This window comes from Oryzias melastigma, linkage group LG6 (genome assembly GCF_002922805.2).
Source record: "Oryzias melastigma strain HK-1 linkage group LG6, ASM292280v2, whole genome shotgun sequence".
NCBI classification, from domain to species: domain Eukaryota; kingdom Metazoa; phylum Chordata; class Actinopteri; order Beloniformes; family Adrianichthyidae; genus Oryzias; species Oryzias melastigma.
In genome coordinates this window covers 27,957,024-27,972,322 of record NC_050517.1, presented here as the reverse complement: position 1 = coordinate 27,972,322, position 15,299 = coordinate 27,957,024, and the positions used below count along the sequence as shown (strand labels likewise).

At 39.4% G+C, this 15,299-nt stretch overlaps 1 protein-coding gene across 1 annotated transcript in view; it reads left to right on the top strand.

The window, feature by feature from the left end:
* Positions 1 to 783: 783 nt before the first annotated feature.
* Positions 784 to 15,299, top strand: part of LOC112152451 (c-Maf inducing protein) — a gene marked incomplete in the record, with an annotated part of 50,762 nt that continues 36,246 nt past the window's right edge. The window contains 1 exon segment of the mRNA XM_024282046.2: positions 784 to 1,911. Coding sequence (XP_024137814.1) covers positions 1,603 to 1,911 — 309 coding nt within the window.

Below are 15,299 nucleotides of genomic sequence, written 5' to 3'. Positions count from 1 at the left end.
AGAAGGTCGTGCACAAATGCTTATGCATCTAACCCCACAAGATTCTGGGAAACCAGACATGATCCAAAGGCTCTGCAACTCCTCCACAGCAGAAGAGAATTCCAGATAATTATACAGCTGTTATTTGTTCCTTCAGTTTTATTGATCCGGTTGCAGTTGCATTACATGACAGCTGTGCAGGTTAAAGTTTATTGTTTTTCTGCAGAAATGTTCTTGTTTGATGACGGTGCATCCTCGTGGAAAAAAGTACAAAACCAATCAATGGAAACTTAAAAAAGAGACTAAAATGAAAATACTATAGAAAACATGAGATAAATTGTAGAAAATGAAAGAAAAACAAAAATGATAGAAGCAAAAAGAAAAATGCAACTTAAAAATTGACTAAAAAAACAGTTGCTGATAAAAAATATGAAGAAACTGAAAATAAAATGGAAAAAGATAATAAAATAAGAGTAAGATAAGATTGCTTCTACAAGTACTTCTAAAAATCAGTTCTCAATTTGGAAATACTGGTATGGATGCCTGTTTTATCACTTGTTTTTAGTGTTTCCTTGATTTTATAGTACTTTTACTGGTTATTTTGTTTCACTATCTTATGTATGGTTATGATGGACCTCAAGTCTGTAAATAAATATCTTCAATAATAAAAAAAAATAAAACGACTAATAACTTACTAATTTAAAAAGAATACATGTAACTATTAAAAATAAGAAAGTATTAAAAATAAAAATTAGGTTTATAATGAAATTGAATTAATAAAAAATTCTAAAGAAACCCAATAGAAAGTACAAAGTACAAGATTTGTTTGTAAAATATAAATATTAAGTAGATCTTTTGTTATAAAGTTGGATAAAACATTAAAGTAAAACATTTAGATTTAAATATTGTGTTATAGTTATTTCATTGTTATTGTCAGAGAGGCGGGGAGTCACTGGGAGCTCGTGCTTCCTCCTGCATTTTTCCTCGCGCGCGGGGGGGCTGAGCGTGCGTCCTCGCGGCAGACACTCGAGCACAAAGACACGCGGCTCATCCGCTCGCCTCCCCATTGACGTCAGTCGGCGATCACATGAACGAGCAGCGGCCAATCGGCGCGGCGCAGCGGAGAGTGCACGCTCCTCTTCACACCGAGACAGAAAGGCGAATTCAAGGAAACCGAGGCAGCGAACGGACACGAAAGCCCGCGGAGGGACCGCAGAGCAGCCGCCCGTGGAAGATCCCCGCGCGCCGCGCCGTGGATTACCGCGTCCCGCGCCGGACGGGCGAACGGATCGGATCAGGCCATGGCCCCGACACACTGAGCCGCCCGCTGACGCTCCGGGGGGGTGGGTGGGAGTGAAGACGCGCCGTGGAGACGATTCACGGGGGGAAATGGTGGATTATTGTGAACGGCACACAGAGACCCCCCCGCGTCTGGATCTGCTGCCGTGAAAACAGCGGCCGTGCGTGGGCCCGCCGCACTAACTGAGGTCGTGTTGTGGCGGTGGGTCGGTAGGTACCCCCCCACCCCCTCCCGCGACCTTATCCGTGTCTGGTTTTCATTTTTCTCTTGGCGTGCCCCCCCTTATGGCGGAGTCCTGAAGAAACAATCTGCGGGATTATAGGATGGATGTGAGCGGCGGCGGGGAGCTGCACAACAACCAGTTCTACCAGTGCGAGGAGAGCAAGCCGCTGCTGGGGGAGATGTCGGAGGGCAACAACAACGCCAAGCCGGGCGCGGGGCCCTGCAAGCGGCCGCTGCACCACTGCAGCAGCAGCGGGATGCGCTACAAGCTGCTGCACGAGGGCGACATCCAGGTGTGCGTGCTCAAACACCCGCGCACCTTCCTCAGCAAGATCCTCACGTCCAAGTTCCTGCGGAGATGGGAGCCGCACCACCTCACGCTCACGGACAGCTGCCTCAGCTCGGCCACAGTGAGTACCCCCCCTCCGTGCGCGCGCGCATGACATGAGCGCTTTGTCTCGCATTTTTCGGGCTGTTTCTTTTCTTATCCGGGCGCAGCTCAGCTGACGCATTTTTAAAAAATATTATATTATATTTATTATTATTATTACTCTTGGGCCCGACCCCACCGCCCCCATGATTCCCGGGGTCTGATTCGGTGGGGGGTCCGGGGCGTCGGGCTGCGTCAGAGGGTGTGATGTCGTGCGGGCGCTCCTCTGCGGCCTGCAGGCTCCTGCCGATCAGCTGATGCTGCCAACACAAACAGGCCCGAGCGCCTCCGCGCAGCTGCAGGAGCGAGTCTGATCATGAAAACCGCATCAGGACCTCCAGCTGGAGCTCAGCTGCTCACCTGTGGAGGCCTGTCTGCGTTCAGCCTTCAGCTTTTCGTAGAAAAATGGCAATTTTTGTTGATCTCGAATTTTATTGACCTGATCAATCAAATAAAACGTGTTTTAAATGTAATTCCTAATAATCTATCTGACAAACTTCAGGAGGAAACATGTTCATGTGGACTGTAAACATTTGTGGAGCTAACATGAATGCTGATTCAGCACTTTAGGAACGCATAATCAGTCTGTAATTTATTAAAATGTTCTTTTTGGTTTACTATTTAGATACAGTACATTTAGAAACGGTATAGAACAGAAGTCTGCAACCTGTGGCTCTTTTATTTCTCCATGGTGGCTCCTTGACCAAACACAAAATAAGTCAGGGAGTCTGCTGACCCAGCCATGTCGATCGTCAGAGTCAGCAACTCCCTGCTAACAGCTGCTAAACCAAAACTACAAAACAAATAAACAAAGCCCTCAAACTAAGACTACCAACCCCAAACTAAAATAACAAAACCCAGCAGTGTAAGACTGCTAAGGCCAAAGAGGGAAAACAGAATAAGAATAAACAAATAAAAGAAAAAGAAAATAGCAATTATTTAAAGTAAGGATTACTTAATTAGAATTTATTTAACTTAGATGTGTTAAATTTATAAATTGATGTCTAAGGTAGGTTTTTACATCCCTGTTTACCTGAAGATGTCTCGTTTGTTCAACACTACCTCCAGAATGCACAGATTTTACTATATGCAAAGCCAAACTTTGGTAAAAGTTTATTTTTTTATGAGTTAAAAGCACATATTATCTTATGCTACACAACATTGGTTACTGGCAGCCCAGAGCTGCACTGACATGATCCTGTTTGGCACAGAGCGACTTTTATTTAGAAAATAAGCCGTTTGAGGTTCTGTCAAACATTTAAAAAAAATCACATTTTGGGAGATCCTTGGTTCTTTTTATATTTTTTCTTTTGTTCGTGCCTAAAAAAAGACATGACTCATATTATTAGAAAAAAAAAGAATGCAATGATTGCAAATCCAAATTTCTTAAAGGCTAAAGTAAAACTATGCGACTCCTTCTAGGTTTTGATCAGTAGAAAATGAGCCCAAATGGCTCTTTTACTGTGAAAGGTTACCGACCCCTGGTATAGAATTAGGTTCAAACTTCTGTTTCACCTTGTTCGAAAGTCCAAGTTAAACCATATTTTTTTCTATTCTAAAGTGGTCTTTAATTGTGATTACATCATTTTTAGTGCAATAAAAAAATAGTTTCACTTTCTGCGGAGTAGCAATAGTTAATTAGAAATTCACCTCTCTGTTGTAGTAACCCCTCAGCTAATATCCCATCATCCCTTTGTTTCCGCGCTCTCCCGCTATCTTACAGCCCTTCACAACTCCAACCCACAGACTGTTAATAGAGATGGACACAACCAGGTTGTCATCACCCGTAGAAAACGCCTTATCAAGCCATTTCAGTCGCCATTTTTTCATGATTCTGGCACTGCCATATGGAGCCAGTCAACAGTGATTGGTTGAAGTCAGTCCAAATATAAATTCTTCCCCTATATTTTGCCCTCCAAATTGAGAGTTGTGGAAAAATAGTTTATGACATTTAATATAATTTTACTTTTAGTAAAACATTGTGTCCACTGTTGGAAGTGGAGAGGCACTGAGCCCTCCTTCCCATGTTTTATTAACAAATTTATATTTATATTACTCCTCATTGAAATGATTACAATCCTGGGAATCTGCAAAGTTAATCTCTAAACAAATGTCTTTATGGTTGTTATTCTAGTGTCTTTCTTGTGCTACCATTAACTGAAAGTGTTGATCACAGTTAAGACTGTAATATATCCGCCCCCTTGTGTGTGTACTTCCCATCCTCTGCTGGAGTTTGTATCTTCTCACTGTTATGTTCAATAAAAAAAAAAAAATTGGACGTTACTACCAGGGCTGGGAATTACTAGGTACCTTACGATACTCGATACTTGGCTCACGATATCAATGATATCGCGATACTGCAAAAAATCATCTCTAAAAAATCACATTATTTAGATGAAAACATGTTTTTTTTAGGAAAATGTATCCCCATCCACTTTTTAGCTTGAACACAATCATAATAAACAACTTGTGTCTTATTTTGTGGAACAAATAATAGACACTTTTTTGCAACTTTACTGAAATCAGTAATACTACGTCTTTGACAGCAGCAATTTTATATCTGCTCTTGACTGACGATAATTTGAATTAAGAAACACCTAGAAATTCAGTTTTAATCAGAATGTTCTTTATTTATGTCCTTTATCATGAGTAAAAGGTCAAAAACATGCTAGAAACACCAAAAAAAAAAAAAAAACAATTTTATTGGAGTGGGTCTTTAAAATCTTGTCAGATTTGAAGAGGGAATGATCAAACTACTTGGTTAGATTCAAGAATAACAAATTTGCAACAATTACCAATAACTTTGTTTTTGGATCTCAAACCTCCTTCTTTCTTTCGTTTGCTGTCTAAAGCCATAGTTTTGGTTTTTGAATCAGCGTTCCGGAGGCTCGTCTGTCTGAATACACTAACCTTTGCATAGCCGTTAACTTCCTTTACATGGACATTCATATTTCAATTGCATTCATAGGAATGAGATACCGCAATGTAAATGTTCTTTTTCCTGTAATCTAATCTGCAATAAACTGACATTCCAGATGAGACGCGTAAGAAATGCAGCGTGTAAAAGAACAGAGGAAGTCATCATGTTTTGTTTTTACTTTTTCCATCAGCTGATAGAGTCTAATTCTCTCCAGTCTGCATTTTTCAAGTTAGTTGAAGTCAAAACACTTTTTTCTTTTTAGTTTAAAAAGCTGGAGCTGATGGAGTTTGTTAAACCAAATTTCCATCTGAATGTTTTTTGTGAAATTCTCTTGAAGGATTGGGACATAAACAACCCTTCCATGGTAACAATGTGTCTGTGTCATCTTATCTTATGATCTCCTGTAGTTTTTTTTAGCATTCTGATGAGATAACACTTGAAAAATGCGATGTGTCATTTGGTTATGACAGATTTGTTATTATTTTTTTAGATTATTACTGTAATCTGAATATGATGCCTATATCTACTGGGATTATTCATTCACCCTTTAAGACTTCAGGTGATGCTGAAGCACAAAATCTTTAACGTACTGTAACTTTTCAACCGTTAACACGATAATTCCAGTAGATTCTGAAGGAGAAAAGCGGGGCGGTTGAAAAGTTACAGTAAATCAAAGAACATAAACACTAAAGCTCCGGTGTTAAAGGGTTAACCATGTCAGGAGCTATTAGCTGTTGAAAGTAAAGACTTTTCCTTGAGCCTTTTAAATCTTTGATCCCACCTTTTAAATGGGTTTCAGTCACATCATTGTGAGATGTGAGTTTCAGTTTCAAACAGACACGAATAACAGAGCCTTTGTCACTTCTGCTGTTAGAAACTCACATTGTTGTTTAAACCCAACACCTCAGAAAAATGTTTTTGGCCAATGTTCTCCTTTGAAACAAGCAGAAATACTATTAAAGACCCACTCCAATCATCTTTTGATCTATATTCAAAGTGTTCCTGGTGGTCTTATAATTATGATTATACCGGTTTTAGCTAAAATCTCTCTACAGTCTCTTCTTCTGCTGGCTTACAGCCCCTCACTACCCCAACCCAACATTACCATACGATCCACCAGGAATCTGAAATCTCTCCCGCTCTCCCAGAGGGGAGTGGAAAACGGGAACAACACGTGAATCGCACTGCACCAAACGGAAGCACAGAGAACAACATAAAATAAATAATAAAGATAGAGGAGAGGAGAAGTAAATGAGAAAAGAAAAAGAAACCCCAGAGCGGATGTGGATAGTAACAACGATAGAAAATCTCAAATTCTTAGCGTATCAGCCATCCAGCTGTAGAGTTTTGAGCCAGATACCAACTCAGACAAAGATGTACATGGATCTGAATGAAGTGGAATAGGGAGCCTGTGGTTACCGCAGTAGCTGCTGCGTCACACCTAAAAACTACTGACATTTTTTAGTCTGATACTCAGAAATTCAATTTTAAGCTTAATTTCCTTTATATATGTACATCATTTGAAGAAATGCTAAAAGAACTTAATAATTTTCATAAAAATAGGTCTAAAAATATTTTTAAAAATCCCCTGAAACCATTTAGTAAAATTACGAACCAACTTCCTGGAAGTGGTTTTTACTACACTGAATATAACTTAAGTGTTTTGGTAAATTTTGCTGCTTCGTGCCTTTTCTGTGGTCTGTGGACTTTGTCATTGTAATGAAGTGCAGAAGTCCTGGTGCTGGAGCCCAGACCAGGGAAACGGCCGTGTGCTGCTGCTGCGATCACACTTCCTTGTTGTGTGTTTGTTTTGTGCTGTGAACTCTGCTAGCTGTCAAGCCTTCTTTATTGATTGGAGTGGAAGGGTTCGAACTTTGACCAGCCAACAGCCGCCCGAGGGACGGCCGGGAAATCTCCTCTGCAGCAGCTCAAACTAAAACAAACAGATTTCTGCGCCTGTGAAGGAAAATTCAGAGGAAAACCGTGTTGGAGTCTCTTCTTTCACAGGATTATCAGATTCAATTATTAGCCAAAGAGCTGTCGCGGTTTCACTGCAGCTGTGCTGCATCGGCTACTAAAAATGTATCTGTAATGTGTTGTCACCTGAATGCAGCCTGGTAACCACAGCAATAGTGCATGTTGAGTTTTTGCTGTTGATCTTATTCAAATATACCAATGAAAGGGGCGGAGTTATTCCCAGTGTGTAGACAGAAATCATTGGTTGCAGCTCTCTAGATGTGTGTATCTCAGCATAGTTTTTTTCTTTGGATGTAGTCTTCCACTGCGGTTCTTCCGGCCTGCACTTTGGTTTACGCTGTTGATTTATGACAAGCCGTCACACGTGACCTGGAATGTCACGTAATTGATAACATTGGGGAATTTTGCTGTCACATCACTAAACCACGTTTTAGCCCATCTCAGTTTGTTCAGTCATCTCCAAGCACAAAAAGGGGGATCGAACCGCATCTTTGAGTCAAACTGGGCAGTAGATTCCTGGGCTCAATCAGCAAAACACGAATCTGGTGGGTTTGTCCTTCGTTTGTCCGTTTCAGCCTTAAAATACGTTCAATCCTCTACGGAGAGGGGGTTTGGTTTATAAATAGCACATACAACTGTTGTTGAGCATTCAATACTTGTTCCTGCATTTTGCACACTCTTCAGGGACCAGTGAGCGGCGCTCTTTGGTATGACCAAACCCGGTAATTATGCCCCAAATTTGCCAGTCTGAGGAAAGACGCATAAGAACCCCAAGCTGGTCCAGTTCTATGATGAATCTACGATTCAGGTATAGGACCATCAGCTCAGTCGTAGTCCATGCCATAGCCAGATAGATGACGTATTAAAAAATATTCCCCAGAAAAGACTATAGATTTATGTAAAGTTTACCTGGACTGCTGTCCTACTTTATTTAAAATCCACTTTCGCAAGACAAGCTAGCTTTCATGCTAATGCTAAAATAACTAAAGCTATGTTAGAATCCCCCCCTACTCACCGATTTCTAGTGCTGTCTGAATCTACTAATAACAAAATCAAGTGCACTAAAAATTTCCCAGAAGTCTTTGCGAAAAACTAGCGTGCATTGATGCTCACTAGATTAGCGAATATAGACCACAATGCATTGCGGTTGAACAATTTCACATAAAAAATACGTTTAAATGTATTTTTTAATAAACCATCCACATTTTCACCATCGGAACACAATGGAGTCATAAATGAAAGTCGTGAAATGTTTGTATTGATTCGATTTTGTGATATCGTCATATCCGGCAATTGAAAAACTGAAAGAAAAGTAGTGAGCGTTGTGTTCGAATTGCATTTAAAATCCTGGGCACTATATAGTCCTGCACTTAGGACGCAACCTAAGAGATAATGCCCTTTGAGTTGTCCATTATCAGAGATGAATGGACTTCACAGAAGCAATTGACCTCCGCTTTATGTTGATCTATTGTTTTTGATAATGAAAGAGCATTTTCCCGCTTATACCACAGTTGCTTACTAAAAAAAAAATATATATTAAATTGCTTATTAGTACTTAAAAAAACTTTTAAGCATTGACATGCTAATGCCACATTAGCTTTAGTAAACACCAACTGCCGCTCAATGCTTGATAATACAGGATACTTAAAAAACATTTTAGTTTTTTCTTTAATGTGATTGTAAATCAAAGTTTTCAGTCGTTCGATGTGAGAACTTTGAGCTTATCCTGCAGGAAACCCAAACCAGGTGCTCTGGCTGTTCTGAATGGAGCTGTGAGTGATTTATCCTGAAATTCCTGTGTGCCGCGATCGTGTGTCGTCGCACCTCCTCAGCTCAGTTGGAGGCTGAAACACGAGGAGGGGGCCCGAACGTGAACGCGCGCTTCCTCGGAGCTGCGCCGCTGCTCGCCCTCCAACGGGAGCGCCTGTGTGGCCAGAAGAACAATGCTGACCCAGTTATGGCTGCCGGCTTGTTGAGAGGCGACCTCCAACCAGGAGGCTGGGAGAGCCGACTCCCCAACAACATCCTCCCGCTCGGCAAATAGCAGAGATGATTGAGAGGAGGGAAAACCCTTTGTGAAAGAGAGAGCTGCTGCCAAGAGGGTTCGTGTGGAGTCAGCACTGGGGCAGGAGGAGTAACCTGTCTGCTAAGCACTTGGTTAGGGGTTCAAATCCTAGGTTAGACACTCTAAATGAACACTGACCGTCGCTATCTGATACTAGCGTATGCTATATAGCGTACTAACAGTTGGGAGAGACTTGATGCAAAATGTTGAAGCGGTACAAATTTTGCTCCAGATTTTTACCTTTCACGGCTCTATTCCAATGAATGAAAGAGTTGGTGTTGCACGATTGTGGCCAGGCAAAAACTGTAGTTATTCATTTCTCCTCATGATTAATTTCTAATGGTTGGTACTTCCATGTTTTAAAAATGTATGCTACTCGTATGTCACTACCAAATCCAAGTCCCCGAGTGTGTCCAAATTTCTTCTCTACTCACTATATTAAGATTAGGATCAAGAAAACCTTTATTAGTCCCACAATGGGGAAATTGCAATATGCAACAGCACAGGTACAGTCAGAAATGTCCCAGAAGTCTTTGCAAAAACCTCTGTGCATCAAGGCTCACTCCATTGGCGAATATAGACCACAATGCATTGCGTTTGAACAATTTTTGCAAAAAAAGTGTGTTTAATTGTTATTTTTTTGTAACATTTTCATCATTAGAACACAGTGGATTTATAATGTTGATATTTTGATCTTCTCTTTGTGAAATCAGTAATCTCAAACTTGCCGTTTAAAAAAAAAACCAAGGACTTCACTTTATAGTTTTTTGTAGTAGTTAAGTATCAGGGAGGGAATTCGCTCCTGATTGGTCAAAGTTCAACTGCTCTAACTTGATGTGTGCTCGGTGGCTGCATGCTTTGTACGTAGAGCCTGAAAACTAGTGGTGTGTATCGCAAGAGTCTGGTGATACGATGCATCTCACGATACGGTACATATCACGATACGATGCATATCACAATACGATGCATATCAGGATACTATACATATCACGATACGATACATATCACGATACGATGCATATCACGATACGATGCATATCACGATACAATACATATCACGATACGATACATATCACGATATGATGCATATCACGATACAATGCATATCATGATACTATACATATCACGGTACGATACATATCACGATACGATGCATATCAGGATACTATACATATGACGATACGATACATATGACGATATGATGCATATCACGATACGATGCATATCACGATACGATGCATATCACGATTCGATGCATGTCACGATACGATACATATCACGATATGATACATATCACGATACGATACATATCACGATACGATGCATATCACGATACAATGCATGTCACGATATATTTCCACGACAGGACCAGAGACAATATTTTTAAAGACTCTGACCTAGAAAAACTTTATCTAAATATTAAAACACATTTTATTTGAATAAAAAGGTCAAATAAATTGTATTTAAAGATGAGAACATTAAGTTTGCGTCTGCATGGTCTCACTCGTTCTTACATGAGCCAAGAAGCACCAAAATTCACCTTTTTTAATACAGCACCAGTAACAATGTGGCACATATTTTTGGTTTGATACTCATATTTAGGTTGAACTAAGTTGCAAATCTCTCATTCGCTATGTTACAGTTCACATCTAACATAAGATGGTTCTTGTGAGATCTCGTAGTTGTTTTAGTGCGTTTAGAGCTGCTGAAAGAGGCGTGGTGGAGTGGTTTGCTGCCAACTAGCGGTTGAGAGTTTAGGTGGAACGCAAAAGTAAGATGCTGAACTGCACATTTGCTTATAAATTATTAATTTAATATCATCTTGGCAGCATTTTAAATCGATGCAAGTATGGCCAAATGAAGTATCGTGATATTTCCCTGGATCGATATTTTCTTACACCCCTACCTACCAAAAACTGATTTTTAAACTTTCGTAACTACACATGAACACTGAAGCTGTAAAATCACAAATAGACATGTTCACATAGACTTTTCATTGGAAGTGATCACTCAAACGTACATTTCCGAGTCCGGTGTGAATGTAACAAAAGACATTTCGTCTCGCACACAAACACAAGTCTGCTTAAGTGGAAGTGGGCGTGGCCAACACAGAAAACATAGGGCTGCGAGGCGAGAACCAACCAGAGTCCAACAAATGATCAGTTTCTTTTGTCAGTCTCCATCAGACTTGTGGTTTTCCTCCATGTCTGTCATTGTAAAACGAGTCATTGCTGCTGTTTTGTTGCTGCTTTTCGACCGTTCTGCCTTTCGGTTAGAACCAGACAGAACTTTGTTCTTCCAGCTGTGCTTGCGTGAAGGAATGCCTCGTTTTGCAGAGCATGAATCTGCTTTTAGTCAGAGGAATTGTGGTGAACCGTTTTCACTTTTGGTTTCCTGCTAGCTTCTATATTTCCTGTTGTGTTGCAGCATGTCTAATATAAGTTACACTTCTGGTAGTTTATTATTTTAATAAAACCATCATTTTTTTGGCAGCAAAAATAAGAACTAAGGAATTTGACTCAAAGGATTTCAGAAAAGTCGTTTTGTTTTTTGTTATCACTCAGGAGCTGGAGTAGAAACTGGAATCTCCGGATGAGAACCGTCGAATGCCTCCACATTCCTGTTATGAATCTAAGCACAACTTTATTGGTTTGAGCATAGAAACACACAGAGCAGAGCTGATCTAGTGTAGGTTTTGGAGGCGTTTACTTTTTATTTCAGTGGGATCATCCGAGTGAGCTGCAGCCCAGCTGTGGGTTTGTGAAGTCACATCATGCAGACTTCCTGATGCGGTCGCTAATGCGTCATTCAGCGTCTGCTCTGAGAATGGCCTTAATCCTAATCTCAGCAATCTCTCGGCGAGGCCCAAACATTTGCTCGCCCGTCCGTACGATTACGGGAAGCTCCACTCAGGGACGCATTTCTCTGCCTTATCAGCTTTTACTAAGAAAAACCTGTCAGTCTGATTTTAGAAACTCATCGTTTGCATGAAATTTCACACATTTTGTTTTAAATTCAAGCAGAATAAGATGAGCTTCGTGGGTTAATTTAGCCGGATGTTGAGATGATCTGATGATTGTATCTTCTGGAAGCAGAGAGTGACGACTCCAGTCCAGTTTGGATTGATTTCGGTTTCTTTTTGCGGTGATGAAACTTCCCGTCCACCCCCTCCTCTGCCAACATTTACATCCCACATAATCCGCTTTGCATGTTAAGTTTTACTGATGTCAGACGGCAGCACTTTGCCCGGTGGACTGTCTGGTTTGAGTGAACCCTCGTGTGTGTCAGACGGGGTGCAGAGCGATGCGTTCAAGGAACCCGTCTTCTCGTTTTGTCTTCAGCTTGGTGCAGTAAACTTCAAAAAGAGAAACAGCTGCTGCTTTTTCTGTGCCGGACGGCTATAAAAAGAACAGAGACGGTGTCAGCAGACAGAAGACCATGAAACAAGCATTCGGTAAACAGCGGGGGTCAGAGGTCAAGATGTGGTTCAGAGGAGCTCATTAATTCAGAATGGGAGGGTGGAGTTGAGCTGGAAATGAGAGGCTGGAGTGATGAAGAGCACACGGAGGCTCTGCCGTCGCGTGGGAACCAGAAGAGGAGCTGGAAAGATGCTCTTCATCATGCGTGACACTCGGCCTCCTCTCATTGGCTGCGCTCTGACACCGTCTCCAGTCGTCAGTGGCGGCTTCAGGACATCGGTGATGCTCTGCGGCTTTGGTGATCATCCAAAGTGGAAAAATGAGGCGTTTTTGTGTTAAAATGCTTTGAATGTATCTAAAAATCCGCAAGAATTATAATTCTACACTCTTTAGTTTGTACTCATCCATTGATTAAAAACTACAGATAAACGAACAAAAACCTGTAAATAAATCCAAATATTTAGCTGGGATTTGCTGCAACCTAAATCAATAAAAGAGTCATTTGGGTTTGTTTTCTACTGATCAAAACTTAGGAAGCGAAAAGTCTTCATTACATCCATTACAATGTTTTTTTTTTAAATAATAAATAAGAATTGTGCTTCTTTTGTGGCATGAATAAAAACAGAAATCTAAAAAGAAACTAGTATTTTCTCAACATGTGAATTTATTTTTTAGGCTTTACATTTTTTACGTTTAATAAGAAGCTTGAATGATTTACTTTCAAAATAAAAGACTCCTCCAGACTGGATCATCCTAGTGCAGCTCTGGATAGCATATGTACTTCAAACTAATAAAGTAGCATTCTGGAGGAAGCAAAACACAAACTAGACCTCTTCAAAACCTTTAGATAGTTTATCTTGGAGGTGCACCTCAGCCATAGATGGATAAACTTAACTAATCTAAATTAAATAAATGCCCTTTTGTAACCCTTACTTGAAGAAATTACTATTATTTTATTTTTCTGTAGTCAGTATAAACATCCCAGTTTAATGGTGCTTTAATTTTTTTCTCTGGTGTCATTTTGCTCTGTTAGAACTGTTCTGCTGTTAAAATCTTTAACACATTGATCACATTTCCTTCCATAAAATACATCATGTTTGGACTGATGTAAGCTAAGATCCAAGTAACAGAAATAATAGGCACATGACATAAAATATATATCTATTTTTTACACTTCTTATCATTTTGAACTGATAACTTTGTTTTGGCTTTTGTGTTTTACTTTAATTTATTAATAAAGTTATTCTATTATTTTTCATTATTTTATTTAGCATTATTATTCAATAACACTTTGATATTTCATTAATGTTTTTAGTATTTCTAATATTTTGCCTTATATTTTGAGGTCATTTTCCATTTTCTTTTCTTTGGTTTGAGAATTATTTATTATTTTCATTGTTTAGTAAGTTGTTAGCATTAACATTTAGTTTGTTTTTAACACATTTTAATCAATTTATACCTTTTAAAAATGAAACTAATGTAATTGATCAGTTTGTCTGAACATTTCTTTCTGCAGTAAGGACATAATTTGCAGCATAAACTGAATTCTTTGATATTCTGCTTAAATTCTAACAGCTCATTTCTCAGTTGGTCACCAAACCTCAAAACTTCACACCACTAATAACGTTGTTTCTCTAAGCGATGTTGGTATTCGTCATACTGTCCCTTGAATGTTTAAACTAGTTTCAAACTTGCTGCAGAACTCCCATTTTCTTGACGTTTCTGTCATAAATGAGCGCTCTTCGGAGGACGTGGAGCTGCTCTGCAGCTGTGTGTTTTTGTGTGTGCTTCTTGATTTACAGTTGTGTTTGGATAACGTTATATTTGGATCTGACTGTGGGGCTAACAGTTTTCCAGCTGTTAGTCTCTCTTCTATCAGTCCGAGCTGCCGTCCGTCTGCGAGCGCCGCTCCTCCTCCTCGTTCCTTGTTTGTTTGTTTTTCTCTTTGGGGCTTTTCTGCTTTGCCGTCTTCCGTTCATCCCGTCGTGTCGTCGTTTGTTCCTGGATTCTTGAAATTAGAGAGACATTATCAGTTCAGCTTTTCAACACGCCTATTGATCCTCTTTCTCTGCACAAAGGAGCTGTGAAATTGATCGGAGCTTTCCAGGATTTATTTTTATCACGGGTTAAACTGGCGTTTGCCCTACTTCATGTTCCCTGAGAGCTGCAGCGCTCTGCAGAATTGTTCCGTTTCACTGTCCTGTTAAAGTCTCTTTATACACAAACGAACTTCCATCTGAAGCTGAAATGTTAAAAACTGTTTACCAGCAAAATACTAAAGTTCCCTCTCAAACATTGACTCCTGCTTTTGTTAGTTTTTCATTACTTTAGTTGAGCTTTTTCTCTGTTCTGATGCTTTGACGCCTACTTTATGGTTTGCAACTTCATTTATTTATTATTTTTAATTTTGATTTCTTCTAGTTTTTACAACGCAGTATTAGGGTCACCACGGGAAAAAAAATAATACATGAGAATAAAGTTTTAACTTAATGAGAACACACAGGGAGGAACTTATAAAGTGAGTAAAAAAAATGTGATTTTTACAAGAATGAAAATGTAAATTTATGAGGTAAAAGTTGTAATTTTTTGAGAATTAAGTTGTAAAATTATGAGGTTAAAAAGTCTTAATTTTACAAGAATAAAGTTGTAAAATTATGTGAAAGTTGTAATTGTACAAGATCGAACTTGTAGAAAAATGAGAAAAAAAGTCTTGATTTCATAAGAATATTATCGTAAAGTTATAAGAAAGAAGTCATTTTGAAGAGAAAAATTAGAAAAATGTAATATTATGGTATATTCACGGGTAGAAATTTGAAAAATTATGAGAAAAAAAGTCATAGATTTTATGAAAATGCGTTCGTAAAATGATGATAAATTTGAAATTTTACAACAAAAATTAACCTTTAGAAAAAAGTGTAAAATGTACAAGAGTAAAATTATGAGACAGAAGTTGTAAACTGGTAAAATTATATGAAAAAAGTCCTAAT